At 37.4% G+C, this 18,078-nt stretch overlaps 1 protein-coding gene across 1 annotated transcript in view; it reads right to left on the bottom strand.

Moving 5' to 3' along the window:
- Positions 1-18,078, bottom strand: part of LOC139695092 (neurotrimin-like) — an 864,799-nt gene that overhangs the window by 209,855 nt on the left and 636,866 nt on the right. Inside the window, exon 3 of the mRNA XM_071593718.1 lies at positions 5,251-5,461. Coding sequence (XP_071449819.1) covers positions 5,251-5,461 — 211 coding nt within the window. The remainder of the gene's footprint in view (positions 1-5,250; positions 5,462-18,078) is intronic.

Raw genomic sequence — 18,078 nt, 5'->3', positions numbered from 1 at the left:
TGCCACTTTGCGATTTACTTGCAAGGGTTATGTTGTAGAACGTGTTAGTATGGAGTGGGTTTTAGGAGATCTTACTTTAACTATTGCCTAATGTCAATCATTGAGTTTCATTATTATTATTGATATTCCACCGTTGGTTTTGGCTCTACACACTGAACACGAATACATATTTTAGCTTCCCCCAGCAAGACAAAACATGGCAGGGCTAACAGTTTCAGGCTTAACTTTGTGGAATTCTTTCATGGTGAGGGTGAAAGAAAGAGAAAAAACAACTTTGCACTTCCACACACTTTTAAATATAACACGACCATGGTTTCGATGCTGCGCATCATCTTCGATGATGATGATGCGCAGTATCGAAACCATGGTCGTGTTATATTAAAAAGTGTGTGGAAGTGCAAAGTTGTTTTTTCTCTTTCTTTCACCAAAACCTGACAGCCCGAACTACATTAACCTCTTCTTCAATTCCACATAGGTTCATTCTGTCCATAAAACCTATTCCTACACCTTCCGCGCTTTCCTAACGTTCTCCCGTCTATCAGTATTTATAATTCCATCCTGAATCAAAATGCTCAGTATCCAACTGTTCTACCTCTTTTGGATTTCTGCTAAAACTCCTCTGCTCCTCCATCATGCCTTGTTACACTTTTTTGTTTGTTTTTCTTTCCGTATATTTTACTTTATCCATCCTACTCCACATCCACATCACAGATGAAAATTATTTAAAAAAATTACATTATTGTCCTGATACATTTTTAAGGGAAATATGAAGGATATTGCGAGCAAAATTATTTCTCCCTTCGAAGAATATTACCGGATAACGCAATGCATAACATAAAAGTTGTGCAATTTACTTGGAACACTAATGACATAAATATATTTGAGACACTCAAAAACTTCAAAGCTCTTGCAGTGGTTTGTTAAGGTCTTTCTTTATTGAAGAAAATAATGACTCTTCGAATAACAACGTAGAGAAAACCTAAAGGTTTCGGAATAATGATGGGTAAAGGGAAGGGAAAGTTATTTGAAATTTGCTTTAATGCGAATCAAAATTGGACTCAGGCGAGAGTGAGAGAATGTTGGAGAGAAGAAAGAGATAATTCAATTGCGCATTCCGGTCCCTTAGATCATTAGGAAGTCTTCCGATAAAAAGGGACGCGAACCTTAGAGGAGTCAAGTGTAAATGGGGGATAGGATCCAAATTACACAGGGATTTCTTTCTCTCACGCTCTCCCTCTCTCATTGTCATCCTGCCCCATAGAGTTACCGGGTTAGAACGAACCAAGTGGCTATTTGAAAAGAAAGATAAATACGGGAGATATTCTTTCTAGAAGTAAAGGCGTGTGAGGGATGCAAAATTACTCCCTTCTCTTCGGAATAGGCACGAGGGAATGAGGGGTGTGGGTTTTGGAGAGCCATTTTTTTCCTTCTAGTGTGCAGGTGTGGCTTCAAGTGGGGTGTGTTGGAAGAAATCGGACAGAAAATAAATGCGGGGAGGAAGCTAAAGGGAGAGAGACAAAGTGGACCCTCTGGCGGGAAAGAAATGAACTGTATGTGTGGGAGGATGGGTTTCATTTTGGTAGGGCCCTGGAGCGCTCTGGTAATAAAGGATAGTGTCAATTGGCTACTTTGAGGACGAGAATTTTTGGTTTAATGCTCTTTATACGAATAACGAACTTAAGACAAACAATTACGAATTTTTCATTGATGCTAAACCATTTTAACTGAACATATTTTTAAAACTTGTTCGTCTTATTCCGTAAATATTCGCCACGTTTCATAGTTACCTCACGCAAAATGCTGCGCAAATATGCCTCTTTTCCTTCTGGAATGTCTTGTTATCCTAACTGAATGCCTCTAACTGTTTAATGGCTTACCAGGTAATCGAGGAGGATATGTAGGCTCTAGGCATTGTGCGATTGTGAATGGTGTCTTACTGGTCCCACAGGCTTGAGCGTATAAATTTGCCTTTCGGTAAAGCTTCTCGGAAAATTATTTTCAGTTCCAGTTGCATAAATAATTACACTAAAGTTCCAGATAGGAGTACCAATGGCAGATTCACATGAATGGTGTATATATTGATATTGCAACTTGAGATAAAATATTCAAATATTATTTTTACATATTATTTATCGTTCTGCATACAACTTTTTCGTTTATTACGAGCTTCTTCGAGTCAAAATTATATTTACCTTTTAATGAAGATATCGTGTCAGAAAGAATGTTTTTTTGTTATATTTTGCTCGGTATCTAACCTTATTGATATGTTTCTTAACTCAGGAGGGATTGAGGACTTTACCACACAAATAAGCGTTATTCGTATAATTTATCTTATTTTCATTCATTGATTAAGGATAAGCTTAAGTCATGTTTTCATGATTGTATTGCAATGAATTGTATTGTACGAAGTATTGTCCTTAATGCAGTTTCAAATTATAATGAAGAGGAAAATATGTTAAAGTGTTTCATTCTCTATTACGAAATATATGGTAAAAATTATATTTTCTTTGGTAAATAATCATTTTTTACCGGAAAAAATCTTCTTCGGTGTTGCGGATCCACATTTTTGGAGTGCCATCAGAGAACATGTAGCATCAATATGTTTCTTCATTTTGAGACAGCCATTGGTTTTTACGTTTTCTACCTGATTATGTGACAGTGAAGTCATCATAGCATCTTCGTCAAATTTTCCAATTTTAAGATTATACTCGTATAAGAGATGTTCAGGCACGTCGTATAGTTCTCGACCATATTAAAACTAAGTTATTATACTAAAGCTTGAATCTATTTGACTACTATTTTTCATGTAACAAAAATTCCCTTTTGTACTGAAAGAAACACTTATCTTTTCAAAAACAGGTGAGGCTACGAAAAATATAGCATTCTCAACTCTTACAAGGTTCCTGCGTTGACAATGCACTCGTAATACTATAATAGTATACTATATTTTGCCTGATGATGATGAAGTTTTTAGTTGAATATACTTCCCTGTGGTCACACTGTATTCAACGTCCTGCAAATATGACCACTGACTAAAGTTCTTGTTAGAACTCATACGTATCATTAGTGGTTGATTTCAAGTATCCAAGATTGTAAAAAATATTATAATTTGGCTTACACTTTTTGAATTATATTTTGTGGCAATAGTAGCTGTTGATCAGTTGGAGCTGGAAATCCTTTGAACAGTTACGCTAATAATTTCCTTATTTTCATAATAGAAAATCAACTCTGCTTCGTAGCTCTAGTAACTTTGCTCATGATAATCTGGGAGAATGAATTTTTTTCGCGCGTTTGACACAAATCAAGCCATAAAAACTCCCGATAGTTTGTACAACTATGAAAGGGGAAGATTAGTAGGAAGTAATCTATTCAAAATGAGTTCGCGTTTACATTCAGTATCACCTGGGAATACAAATTTGAGAAAAGATAAGAATATTTCATTTACTCTTGTCTTGAAGTCCTGAAAAAATTTCTGGATACTTGTTTCGGATGGTAAATAACAATTAATAGCACTGTAAAAGTTGTTTATTCGTTTGTTTTGAATATATATAAGCCAAAACTTAAAGTTGTCCTGCATGGAGAAAAAGATCATACTAAAAACTTTGGGCATATCCGCAGCTACGTATGCCCTGATGACGACCTACCTTTAGGACGATTCTAAGTAATTTGCGAACTCTGACGTCGAGGTGATGACGCCACACTCAAGAAATGGCAGACCTTAACAAAGACTAAAAAGAGGTGACAGAAGGAAGCATTTTTCTTAGGTTATGAGAAATGTAAAACAAAGGTTTATGAAAATGTCAGTAGGCGAAAGAGTGAGAGCGTCACACAGTGCGGGTGCCGAATGAACTTTCAGGGTGCAAAAAATAAGTGGCTTGAGAGCTGATTGTTTGGCTGTTGATTCGTGTTAGCTTCTCGTTTTTCTCAAGCTCTTATTTATTATGAATCTAAATAAAAGAGGATTTTCTTTCCGAGAAATATAATAGGTGTTGATAAATGTAAGAAAGAAGTGGGGTGGGTCCTAAAAATGTTAAGTGCTCCAAGTTGTGGATTTGTGACTTTCTCTCTCTCACACACACTCAAGTTTAAGAAAGTTAAGGACTTTGGACTGAGAATGTAGAGCAGATGTTGATTTTTTTCTGGATTCAAAAGCCACTTAAAAGGTTGTGAAAAGGTTGAGATAAATTTTGAAGTGGGCTCGTACTCTATACGTATTCACTTTCACAAAAATAGCCGTCCCAAGGGAACACGGCGGAATAAACATTTCTAGCTGTAGACTGGAATATTCATAACTTCAATTTTCGCAACTCTAATTGACCCATTCACTTACTTTGCATTGTTTTTCTAGACTTGACGGGGATTGCATAGATATTCAAACCTCGAGGGACTTCGCCCAGTGGAATGGAACCACTACAAAAGGTAAGAATATTTGCTATCCCTCTCCCTATTCTGTTTTTTCCTAGCTGGAATTCCTTGCGGGTGATAAGTCGGCATTGCATAGTAATTATCAATTATCTGGAATCGCTTATAATGAAGCGATAAGCTATGTGGAAAACAAACCTAATCTTTTTATGTAGAAGGATCTAATGTTTTCCCGGCGTCTTCTCGTGATGAATTCTTCTCGGGATTTCCACCGAATTAAGATCCGCACTGCTGCCAACGTTTCCACGGACGACTCGTCCATCATCTTCAGGACTGAAGATGATGGACGAGTTTTCAGTTGATATGTCGGCAGCAATGCAGAACATAACCCGGTGGACTCATCCCAGTAGTCGTAAGTTCCTTCGCATTTTAACATTCATATCTTTGTTGCGTAAAATAATTGTAAACGTTAATTTTAAAATGAGAATTTCACTGTTATATTGCATTACTTGGTGCCAAAAATGCGGGTGTCATCTTATAGAAAAAACAACCATATTGAATTTGATACTTTTTTATTTTTACCATTCACCTTCTATTGCTGTTATTAATTGTTCTGATCTGTCCGTTCATGAAAATAACAAGAAATAAGATGGCTTGATAATCATTACAGTTTCATCAGGACCCATTCAATCTCTTTAAATAACTTGAAACTATGAAAATCCTACTGTATGAAATGTTCATTATGATGTGTTTAGTGTAAGCATCAGGTTAGTAGCTCATTCGTTATTGAAAGGTAATAGCAAGTTTATAGCCTTATAAAATATATTCAGGGAAGAAGTGCAAGGATATTAGAATTGGAATGATTCTTATTAATTATTTTGTACTTACCCACTACGTTGAGATGAACAAAATGTCCGATTGGGGGCGTTGTGCTTATCTGGCACTCATAAATTCCAGAGTCCTTCCTCTGCGGATATCTGATCCTTAAAGCCCAGTCCTCCGTGTGAGGGGAATGAAGGGCTTCAAAGCGCTGATCACTTGTGTAAGTGTATCTCCCAACAGTCAGTAGGTGTATGTCTCGATGTCTCACCCAGGATACCTGTAGTGACAGATTTACATAAATGTAATTATTTTTGGCAATTCTAAAATGTAAACACAGAAATAGACTACATCTGCACCAGTTCGCAGTTTGTAATTGCTAAAATATTTCCGTTCGTCAGGAAAAGTATCTTTGCAATTTTCACCCATGTGTCCTTTATTTATCCTTTTCGTGCTTATCCATTTTTACTTAAGGATTTCACTCAAAAATAACGAAAGGATTCAACGCATATCAGGATACAAAATACAAAATAGACAAATACCTTGAGCTTCTATTATGCTATTGATAAAAATTTATGAAAACATCCCAATCATATGACTTTACGCTGAGAAATAATGGTTATGAAAAATTCTCTCATATATGTCATTAAATATCATGCTGAGGGCCGATATTCCTATTTTGGCTCTTCACCCTTGGCGGTATGCGAAGGAATTATATAATTTGAAGAACACGATAAGGACACAGGTTATGCAACGGTATAAGGATACGTATCCTTGCCTTTACCAGCCAATCATAACCTAATATCAGACACAACAAAAAGCTTATCTTCAAATTCGCAAGCTTTCTTCTTAGCTTCATTCCATCTTAAAAGCACTATCCTATTCTACACCTTCCTTGCTTGCCTTACATTCTCCTTTTTACCCCAGTCTTCAGGATTCCAAGCCAACCAAAAGGCTCTGCAGCCATTTTCCCTGCCTGTTTTGAATTTCTCCCTGCTCCTTTTTTCCTTACCTTGAATGGAACTTCTGTGTGTGATTTCTATTATGTCCATTTAATCTTTTCTATCATTCCCGACACTCACATTGCAAAAGCCTCAAAATCTCTCATATCGCTTCGACGATTGTTTCCACACCGTAAGAATTCACGCTCCATATCAAAGTTTTAACAAACCTTTTCACATCCTTACTCAACGTCCCTGATATCCATTCTCCCCTATTTGTGAAAGATTCTTTACAGAAAGCATTTCCTCGTATTGTACGTACTATTTTTGACCATTTTGGTTCAGAATACAAGTACTACTTGTACTTCTGAGATAGGTAAACTGTGCCACCTGCTTTAGTTTATAAACTACGATTTCAATACTTAATTATCCTTTTTCTTTTTCAAAAAATCTCATTAAATTGTTTTTTTTTTTAAATTTATCCAGTGCTATGTAACTGACATTCCGAAGCGCTCATAAATTTTTCAGCCTCTTTATTTACTGGCTGACCAAATTTTGATCATCCACAAATTTACCTGATTTCATGAATTGCCCACCGACATTATTCCTATCTCCAGTTCTTCCCATTTCTCTAGATCCATATATGTTGAAATTCACTGGTGATAGTGACTTCTCCTGACGTACTCCTTTTCTTATCATAGCCCATCCAGATTCACCGTTGGTTTCTTGCACCTAAGCAGCCTGAGACGTACGGGTCGCGGACAAATCGCCTATTCCTCTGATCTACTCTTAGTGTCTGCGAAGCATTCACTACTCGTGATTATACACAATTGGCTCTATTGAACGCTTTCTCAAAAACTAAGAAATAAATAAATATATATTATTAAGTTTCTGCAAAGGTTTGCATAAAATTCCAGGTCCTAGCTCCTTGTGAACTATTAGTTTCCCGCTTCGATAACATATATAAATTATTTTAGCTTTTCGTTGTGCCTCTCTGTTTACATTTTACCATTAATTTATCTCATGTTTTTAATCATTTCATCCGTAATCCATGGTTTTCTAGTCCATTTCCTTATTAATTTTCCAATTTTTTCCTTTGCGGCTTTCGGTATCCCTGATTTGATATGCTCCAGTTTTTTTATTTATCTTACCTGCGATTCCTATCTCATAATCTTCTCTAGAGCACAGTGATTCTCCTCTCTTGTAATTCCGGTTAATTACCCTACATTTTATTTCCTCAACAGTCCTCCCAGTTTCATCCTCTCGAACGTGATATAACACTTAGTTAGTGTCTGGCCTACGGCAATATCCGTGTAACTACATTTATATGCAGTGCATGCATGATAATTATAGAGACGGTTAATTAAGATTCGTGCATCATCCTTTTTAAGATCATTGTTAGGCGGAAGTATTTAGAAGAGGAAGATAATTCTTCGACGCAAGGGATGACTTTCACCTGCTTTTTCTGCAATTTCAGCGATATTTAAAGTTTATAATACAAAACTTTAATTTAGCGGGAGTATGCAGACATTCGACCTCTACAATTTTATTTTGAAGGTTTCTTGGAGGTGTTTTTGTTAACTGCTAAAGTGGTGTGATCTGACGTTCAGTTGATTGTTTATCATTCAAATTTTGACATGAATTTCGCATTTTTTATAATAGGATATGCATCACGTATGCGTAACAGTCTATGTGGATATGTTTGGCTTAGCGGCAGTTGAAGTTTAATCGATTGTTAAACACGATTAACTAGCGTAGATTTATCAATTTTGCTTGTTAATTTATTATTAAAATATTTCCGTCGTTTCTCCATTGTATTACCTTGAATTTTAATCCCAAAGTAAATTAAATACAAACATTAGTAAATCTTTAGATTGAAAAATATAATTTTGATAACTTTTAAGAGTATACTCTTAGTCTTTTATGATATTCAATAAATCGTGACGCCTATGTATAAACAATATTTTTTACGTATTATTTTATTCAGCCTTATGACGTAATAATGAGTGCGCAATGGTAAGCAAGTGAGGGAAAAATTTGGAAAAGGCTATCTTAAAAAACCTATGGTCAGACTTTTTTTTACCTTTGCCCTCCCCAAAAGCAAGCAGTTCGGGGGAGGGTAGTTAAGTATTGATACATAATGAACGGAAATTGTGAGGTTATGTTGGGGTCCATTAATATGAATTAAACCGTGTTAACGCATTTACTCGTGTAATTTGCTAACTAAAGATTTCTAATATCTTAAGTTAATTCCCTTATACCAATAATAGTACCGTTTAAACTCTAGTGAATGCGCTAGTGGTTGTATATATATTTAAAATATTCTCTACTCTCTGGTCATCATTTCTTTATCCTTTGATAGAGGTGATTATAACACAAAAACTATGGAAATCTGCAAATTTATTCCACTGGATTTTTTTATTAGAATATGGAAGCACTAACTGCTTAGATGAGATTACAATCCGCCTTGGTCACCTGCAATTCTCTTCGCGTGTATATTTTTATGCTTACTATCCCTTCAAATTTTTGTCCGAGTTAGGAATCACAGAAAGAAATATTAGACCTCCAAGCAAGACACTTGACACTACTATTTGTTCGGACGCACAGAGGGCTTGCGGTTCCTAACATCATTCACCTATTATCTTCGGTGCGTGCGTGGACGCTTGTTTGTGTGAGTGTGAGATTGTGTTTGTGTTCATTAATTCCTCGCCATTCGCTTGTGCTCCTCTCTTCCAATAACACAATGGGTGATTCGCTCCTCCGTAGCCTCCTCTCTCTTGCCCCCTATGCCCGTCGAATCGTTTCGTCAACAACGAACGGTAAGCGAGTTGGTCTATGCCAACTAGTGCCCGAGCTTGTCTTCGCAAATGTTTAACATTGATCATTCGTCCAAGAGATGGATTCTGCCGTGGGCCACCCTGGTGAATCACCATCGGACACGCTCTCATTCATCCGGTTCATTGTTCAATTGAACACGAGACATCGTGGACCATGTAAGGCCTTTGGAGTTCGGAGTTTACCGACTTCCTTTGCTCCCCTTACACGTTCCTCATAAAAATTCTCTCTCCACTCCGCCGTCAAAGGAACGATTCGCTCTCCACTTACGCATCAAATTGAGAGGACGGAACTCTAGTTGACACAGTCACGGTAATGAAATGTACCTTCGTTTTGAATGAAGTAGTGTATTTACCAAAGCTTTCCATCGTGCGAAGCGCTTTCCAAGGTGTATCTTTGAATTTGCCTATTGATAATAGAATGAGAAAGTGCACTTAGGGTGGAACTGTATTACAGCCGTCTTCAACGGAATTTTATGCTGTGAGTTTGGTCGAAATTCCATACGAAGTATCTTTTTTTTAATATATATATATATATATATATATATATATATATATATATATATATTCGTGAAGGATTCTTGGGTCTTCCACCGGGTCAAGGGTTCCATAATGGCCGACGTTTCGACCCTGAAGACGATGCACGAGTCGGGCATCGAAACGTCGGCCATTATGGAACCCTTGACCCGGTGGAAGACCCAAGAATCCTTCACGAATATATATATATATATATATATATATATATATATATATATATATATATATATATATATATATATATATATATATATATATTTATTTCTTAGTTTTTGAGAAAGCGTTCAATAGAGCCAATTGTGTAGAATCACGTGTATACATATAATCTTTCATTAAAAGAAATGCAGGAACACAGATAAATGAAAATCTAATATCTAGTTGACGTTTCGACGGTACGGATGTCATTATCAGAAGCGTGAATCTAATTATGAGTGTGCCGTCGAAAGGTCAACTAGATATTTGTTTCCTTTCTCTTTGTTTCTGTTTATAAATATTTTAATCAAAGTTTTTATGTATTTCGGTTGTCGCTGAAGAATGTTCTTTTTCGCAGGAAATGTATGTATGTGTGTGTGTATATATATATATATATATATATATATATATATATATATATATATATATATATATATATATAATGTATAACACTTACGTCCTCACTTATTTACTTATTACACTCACTTACTTATTCACGTCCGTGAGACTTTCAAAAAGTGTTATATATATATATATATATATATATATATATATATATATATATATATATATATGGTGGCCTAAGATAATTATTCCTCACCACTAACAAAGGGTTATAATTTGGGGGCGTTTGGAAGTTAAAAGAATCGGAAGAAAGAATTTTCTGCGTTTGTGGAATTGACTGATGAGTCCAGGGCGTGGTTGAAGGAGCACCGATCTCATTGCGATGTAAGCTAGAAAGGTTGAGGGTAGATCAGAGGGGAATGCGCCGCGGTTTAGCGCTTTGGCCTGCCGTGTGCTTCCAGAAGGAGGTAATGTCTCGTCGGAGATGCTAGGTGAGTAATGTCTTCGCCTCGGTTATATGACCCAAAACGCGTCCTTCTTCGAGGAATTTTTTTTACGATTCCTGTGACGTCAGGCGGTTAATATAAAACTGGGACCGTAAGAATGGCGGGTGAAGTATGAGGAGGTTATAGTGAGAAAGAGATATAGGACGAAAGAACCGAGATGGAGACGACGTCGTTATTTACTTCCCTCGGAAATTTCCTGCAGCCATACCTTTTGCTCCCTTGTTTACTGCTGCATGTTGTCTTGCTGTAGGAAACGCAGAAGAAGGAAGTCTTATCGGAGCCGAGGAAGGAAAAGAAAAAATATGAGGTTGGAAAAATACATATATTGTACCCACGTATAAAAAGGCGTGGGAAGAGGGATAACATACGCGGCAGATTGCATCGTGGGAGGAGAACGCTTTTCTTTATGGTATTAACCTGAAACGTGTGCGCATTTTACCGTTCGAGTTTCGAGTGGAGTCGAACGAAAATCTGTAATAGTTCGTATTCTACCTTGACAGGGTTTCCCCTGCCGGAAGGATCTCTTAGTTAAGAGGCTCACTCACCAATTTTAAGTTTCCTTTCATGAAATCGATTATTGAAGGTAAAATTAATCATTTTGGTGAACAGAATACGTCATGTTGAATTCCTGGACTGGGGAAGTGAATCATGGTCTTTTGCGTCATCGATGTAACGCAGAGTACTCTTAATACCAAAGGAGAATAAGTATTTCTCCAATAAGAAAAAATCGATTAAATTTGCATAACATTGGAATAGTTGGCAATTATTAGATTTTTTCATGATTACGTTATATGTAAATATATTTTATACCCGCTGACGCGAGTGTAATGCAGGTTAGAAAACATGAATCTTGGTAATGAAAAATGAAAAGTTTTTTTATCCAGATGGAATTATCTATGCAATGAACGCGAGGCTCCATTAGTGGATTTATTTTTCCTCAGAAAGTTAATTAATAGTGAATAGTTGCACTATCATTTAGTGGTTTGCCTATGGTATGTTCTATCTTGCTGTAACGAAAACTATCTGTCCTAATATTAAAATGAGATTCAATCTTAACTCAATATTCGGAGAAACTACTTGGAATCCTATATTTGTCCTTCAACGTTGTTTTACCCTTAAATACTTTTCGTTTAATTATACGGACGTCCTTTTCTGTTTATTTATGCCATTGGATAAAATTATTACTCAAAATACATGTGGAAAGAGCAAATATATTTATATATATATATTATTCAATGGGATTGATAAGGAGCTTGGCTATGTACGGTGCGGAAACGTGGTCATTGAAGCAGGAGGATAGACGTAGATTGGAGGCTTTTGAAATATGGGTTTGGAGAAGAATGGAGAATGTGAAATGGACCGAGAAGAAAACAAAGGAGGAAGTACTTGGTACGGTGGGCGAAGAGAGGGGTTTGTTGGGAGAAATCCTATGGAGGCAGGAAAAGTGGATGAAGGGGGTATTCCCCGGCAGCGGGATGTCGAAGACTGTGATAGAGGGGAGAATGTTAGGCAAACGAGGAAAGGGAAGGAACAGGATAGGGATGTTAGACGGGATGAAGGAAGGAAGAAAGTACCCAGAGATGAAGAGGGGCCTGATGCAAAGTAGGATGTTGTGTTTTGCTAGGAGTCAGAACATTTTATTTAGGAGCTGTATCCATCCAAAACCTACCTTAACCGGTAGATTACCTAATAATAAATATTCAATGGGAAGAAATTCTTTTTGTGTTGTATTTTTAGCAGAATTATTTATGTATATTCGGCATAAGTTATATTGATATTACCTGCATATTATCTTGGAAGCAACCATTGTGATTCGCAACATGTTCAATTCATCTACAGCAAGCATTAAGGTGGTAGCTGAAGCTGCATTGAAAATTTACTTTCGTCTTCACAAACTCTCGGCTAAGGTCTATTTAGCAGCTTCAAGGAAACTCATAGATAATATTCTAACGTATGGAACGGCTAGAGTATGAGTTACAATATTTAAATATGGGACACAATATCATAAGATGGCGCCCCCGGACTCTCAGTCAATGATTGTACGGAAGTAAAAATGACACCACTTTTGCTATTGTGAGAGAATGTCGTTAATTAGAAGTATGTGAAATTTTATTGGGTTTCACTCAAATGTTGGCAACTAATAACTTGAGCATGAGACACGTCCGTGGGCGATCGGCTCCACGAAATCCAATGCAAAATTGCGATTGCGTCATGATTATAAATGTCGATTTATGCCCTATCCCTCTCTTTAGACATTCACTTCCTCTTATCTACCCATCCCAAATTAACTTTTCACTGTAAATTAATGTGATCAAAACAACTTTGTAGAAAGCGTTTTTCACCAACAGAAGCAAACGTAGGTGAAATTGACGTACGAGGGTCATCCGGAAAGTAGTACCCGTTCGTGCCGCATGAAGTGCTGACGACGCGAGTAGCCGCTGGACGAGGTCAGATAGCTTCAGTGGCTTGTCTGCCTTCTCTGAGCCAAGTTGCGTGACGCTAGCATTGCCTGTGTTGTTTCTGTGATTGTTTACAATGTTTAAAAAAATTGAGAACGCCGCCAGTTGTGAAGTGAGGGCAGTGATTAAATTCCTCAATGCAAGAAACGTTCGCCCATGTGATATTCATCGCCAATTAAAGGAGGTGTATGGAGACAATGTAATGGACGAGTCGTCTGTTCGGCGGTGGTGTCGCAACTTCAACATGGGGAGGGGGAACACACACGACGATGAGCGTTCGGGGAGACCGTCTGTCATTACAGACCAACTGGTGAGCTCAGTTGACGAATTCGTGAGGAACGATCGGCGCGTCACAATTGATGACATCTGTGAGCATTTTCCCAATGTTTCTCGAACAATTGTTCATGAAATTGTTAAACACCATCTGCATTATGCAAAAATTTGTGCAAGATGGGTCCCTCGCGTATCTCAATGAGCTGGCGGCGAAGGACTATGCAGCAGGAATACAGAAACTTGTCACACGTTATGACAAATGCCTTAATTTGCTTGGAGATTATGTTGAGAAGTAGTTTAAAGTATCCTCTTTCAAATAAAATTTTTTATGTTTGTTAATATTTACTTTTGTGTCTTTATTTCACGAACGGGTACTACTTTCCGGATGACCCTCGTATTTAAACTTTGAACGAAGGCCGCTGACGCAATACTGGTGTCAAATCAATGAAACTTCTACCTCGTACAAACTATACGTTAATCTATCCAGGAGCGTAAAAATTTAGTTTTACCCCATTTAATATTGTTAATAAAACATTGATGGGAATTTCCTATTCGTACTTTAAAGTCAAGAAGTTCTAAGATAAAAGTTGCCAATGTATTGTGTTATTTCAAACTGTTTGGGTTCCGAAATATAGTATCTCAATGCCTTTCATTTTTTGACATCAGACTCAATTGTTGACCTGAAGTCTTTTTAGCACTCAAATGAGGTTGGATTTGTTAGCGTCCACTCTGGAGGTGCGTCCCCTGGAATGATAGGCGGAGGCTCGTTCAGCATATCCATACGAGGCAGTACTCGAAAGACTGCGGTTCAAAACCTTGTTGTAAATGGAGAACGTACTAGAATTCTTGCCAGTGGTTGTGAATTTTAAATACCTTATTCGATTGAACAAAGAAGCGATTGTTTGATTCTTTAAATAATTAATATAATCCTCGAGTTTCATCGGTGATAATTTTGTTGATGCGTATCTATAACATTTTTACGTAGTCTTCTTTGCTTTCACTGCAAGCATATAGTATATCCTTTCACGAAAATAAAAAGAGAATTTAATGAAAACTTTTTAAAATCTGAATATTTTGATGGCGTATATGGCTGAATGAAAGTTAAAAAAATAGTTACCAAATGTAAGGCCAGGAATAGTCAAGGTCAAGTATCAGTCTAATCTTTCTGAATAACTTAACTGATTACTAAACTGTGGACAATTTGGAAACGCAGGTGTCCAGTTATATTTCCGCTTGCCCCTCATGTGTCAGTAATTCAAGTAACACTACGAGCTATTTCATTTAAAAATTTTTCTATGATGCCTTAGAGTTGGTAGAAGGAACTTTTAAGAGACCACGTCCAGGATCACTCCAAACTATGTAAAATAAGACACATTATTTACCTTCTTTTCGTGTTTCATGTTTTAATTTGCCTTATTAATAATTAATACGATAATTAGTACTTCTTACGTAATTAATGCTGGATGCGCATAATTTTTCATAATTTTGCAATAAGTCTTTACCCAAATTAATTCGTGAATTTTATCTCAAGTGTCTAATGACGAAAAACATTGGGAGAGACAAAGAGGTGCTGACTACTTTAAGGGCCCTTCAATATTCTCCGCACATCGATATGCACTTCGCTCGAGTCCAATGCTATACTGTTTGGTTGAGGCTAAGTTTTTTATTTTCTCTTTGAACTCCTCCGATTTTTGATATTTCGTGAATTTTTCATTGAAACTCCGCTATCGATAAAAAGTGAAAAAATAATAAGCTGATCATTAAGTACATTCCACGTTGGCTATCTAAAAATTGAAAAGACATGGCTTTGATTTTGGACCAAATGACAAGGTTGAGCGATTTGCGTTCATATCTGATTTTGATATGCTTATACGGTTTAGTTATTAAATCCAAATTATATATCCCTGTCACTTAAATCTCTATTGTGACTCATTTAACAACCCAGGCAAGCGTGCCTGCAATCCTTATCCGTATTCCGATGGCTCGAACTTGCCTCCTTCTGTGTATTCCAAACACCCTTGCTGGAGGCTATTCGCGGGTTTGAGAGGGTTGCTATCCTAGCGACTAGGTCAGGCTAGCACGTCGTATTCACGGGGGTGTAGGTGTGTGTGAGTTTCGGCTTCAATGTGATCTTGAGGTCAAAGAGCTCGCAATGCTCCGGCATAAAGCCTCACTTTAGTGCAGATGATGCTTAGAGTTTAATGCAGTTTTGGTTCAGAGGCCTTGGTTTTGCACCGTTTCGGCGGCCCATCATTAACCTGTTCCTCCGACTGTTAAGGACGACAAGTGGTCTAAGTTGAGTGAATATCGAACGGCTCTTGATAACGATCGGAAAGCGCTGTGGCTCTCGTAAATGGCCGCAGCATGGCGTTGTTTACTTAGATAACCGTCTCATCGTCCCTTTAGGGCTGAATGCATTCATGGCCGTGCCTCTGGGTCATCTCCAGCCGTTGAAAAGGACACTGACTGCATGGATTGAGGGTAACGTATTAAGGCTCATGAAATACGCGAGAGCTATTTAATCGCCGAGCGATCTCCTGTTTAATATGAGAGAACTATTTGAGGGGAATTATATTTTCTTCCGTTCTTTGATATCATTTTAAAGGCTGGGAAGCGTAGGAGGATAGATTAAATTAATGAAGAAGAATGCCCTTTTGTATGAAAATAGGCTAGGAACGAGAAAATTGAGTTCCAATGGAACTTCCGTGCTTAGAGAACAACATATATGCTAACTGTCGGAATCTTTTAGTATTTGCTAATGTACCGTTCAGGTTATTTTAAGGTCTATTTTTTTAGGTGATTTATTATTCAGTTTTGTTATAGCTCATCTACAGATACGCATTAATATCACAAATGTGACCATCGAGTGGTGAGTGTTTGGACGACCCCATAATTATTCGTTATTTACGAAACATGCGAATGGCTGTGATTAATAGGTAATCATGGACAATCAGTGGATCCATTCGACTATTCATGTGAATGCAAATATAGATTATTATTTTAGCAGCTCGGAAAGTGCTATGAAAATCCAATGGCTTGGGTAATGGGCGTCGCATAACCGATGGACCAAATTTGACTCGGGAAGCTGTTGCATAAAAACTCAATTCGCCGCGTTTCAAATTATTAAAATTATGTTACCTATTGAACATCAGCTCGTAGTCCTATCTTTTTTGTAGTCATTTTGATTAACAAGAGACTTATAATACTTAATTACTATCGCGGTTAAGTTAACCTGGGTAGGGCTTAGGTACACACTCGAGAGAGTATAGTAATATAGAGCACTATAACTTGGGTGATTCATAAATGAGAAAACGTAGATAAGGACGTAGGATTTATGAATGAAATGGGGATAAAATTCAGAAAAATTGCCGAAAATTAGTGTAAAGTTTTTATTTTCCGAGAAATCTTTTTGAAATGTCTGACGATGCAACAATCGCCATTTCGGAGTGAAATAACTGACATCACTGACATGAAATCAGCAATTCACAAGCTGTGGCAAACTAAGAATGGAAAAACTATTATAAAAAAACTTCCGAATTGGAATAACTCGAAGCTGTTAAATACGAACTTCCGACTCCAAGAAACTGCGGGAGATGCCGCAACAGTAACTTTTAACGGAGTCATCCGCTAATATGCATTGCAATGAAACAATTTGAGTATAAAAATCATTTGCCTTGACCGATAAAAATTTCAGAGTTTAAGAGGACACCTCGATAGCTTAACAGGTTAAAGCACTCGACCGGATATCGAGGGAACCGGGTTCGTATGCCTGTCAAGGCGAAGGATAAACATAACAGTTTCATATTAAAACCACAGGAATATGTTACGCTTCCACCATATCACGCCTGAGACCTCATCATTCGTTCATAACAGTTTCAGATTTATTTGATTTTTACACTCTGAATTGCTTTAGATTCATGCGGAAACTTTCCATTTTGGAGAGAAATAATAATTAACATTTGTGATTTTCATAATAGTATTATAGTGGAAATGACAATTTTTAATTATCAATTCTCTCCAAAAGAATGATAACTATGTATAGCAGACTTCATTTAGGGAATCTACAAAGAATCGCTTCTGCCGATGAATTGAGACAGTACATGGGCACGGATAAATTTTACATTAACGCGATTTTGATGTAATTATAATTAAAATGTATCCATTATCCACTTCGTGGAATCGACGGATTTATTTTCGAGAAACTTCGCTTTCGGCGGTTATATTCAACCTCTTCCGTTTTGGGGCGCTCTTTCTTCGTACTCAGAACTCTTCCTTTCCTCTCACTCCTTGAAATGGCACCTTTTCTTGCCTCAGGGAGCTCCTGTGAGGGAGCACTTTTTTATTTCTTTTCGGACCAACGGGAATTCGGGGAGCGATTCAACACCTCCCTCCCACCCTGCCCACTACACTTCCTTCACCACAGTCTTCTTGAGACGTTCGAAAGGGAAGAGGTGAACGGATAGGAGAAATATTGGTGAATTTTTTTATTCCAACCCGAGAGATGGAATTCTCGACGCGCCTTCCCACCTCATGGGTCTTATATTCATTGCATATCAAGTATGAAAACGTCACTAGTCGTAAAAAAGGGATGACGGGTTTGTGGATTTCCCGATGTTATGACACTATTTCACGCGTTCGATTCGAGCCGAATCGGGTTCCAATGCGCTTGTGCGACAGGCACTAAGCAATGCATCGTTTTGTCATTTTCAAGCATAGCGCTCCAGAAAACCCATGGGTTCCTTTTTCACCTCCTAGTATGAAGGATCAACTATATGTACCGCCGCAAGTACAGCAGGATATCTGCCCTGTG

This window comes from Hetaerina americana, unplaced genomic scaffold, assembly GCF_022747635.1.
Source record: "Hetaerina americana unplaced genomic scaffold, ioHetAmer1.1.p SCAF_6, whole genome shotgun sequence".
NCBI classification, from domain to species: Eukaryota; Metazoa; Arthropoda; class Insecta; order Odonata; family Calopterygidae; genus Hetaerina; species Hetaerina americana.
This window is presented reverse-complemented; position numbering and strand designations above follow the sequence as displayed.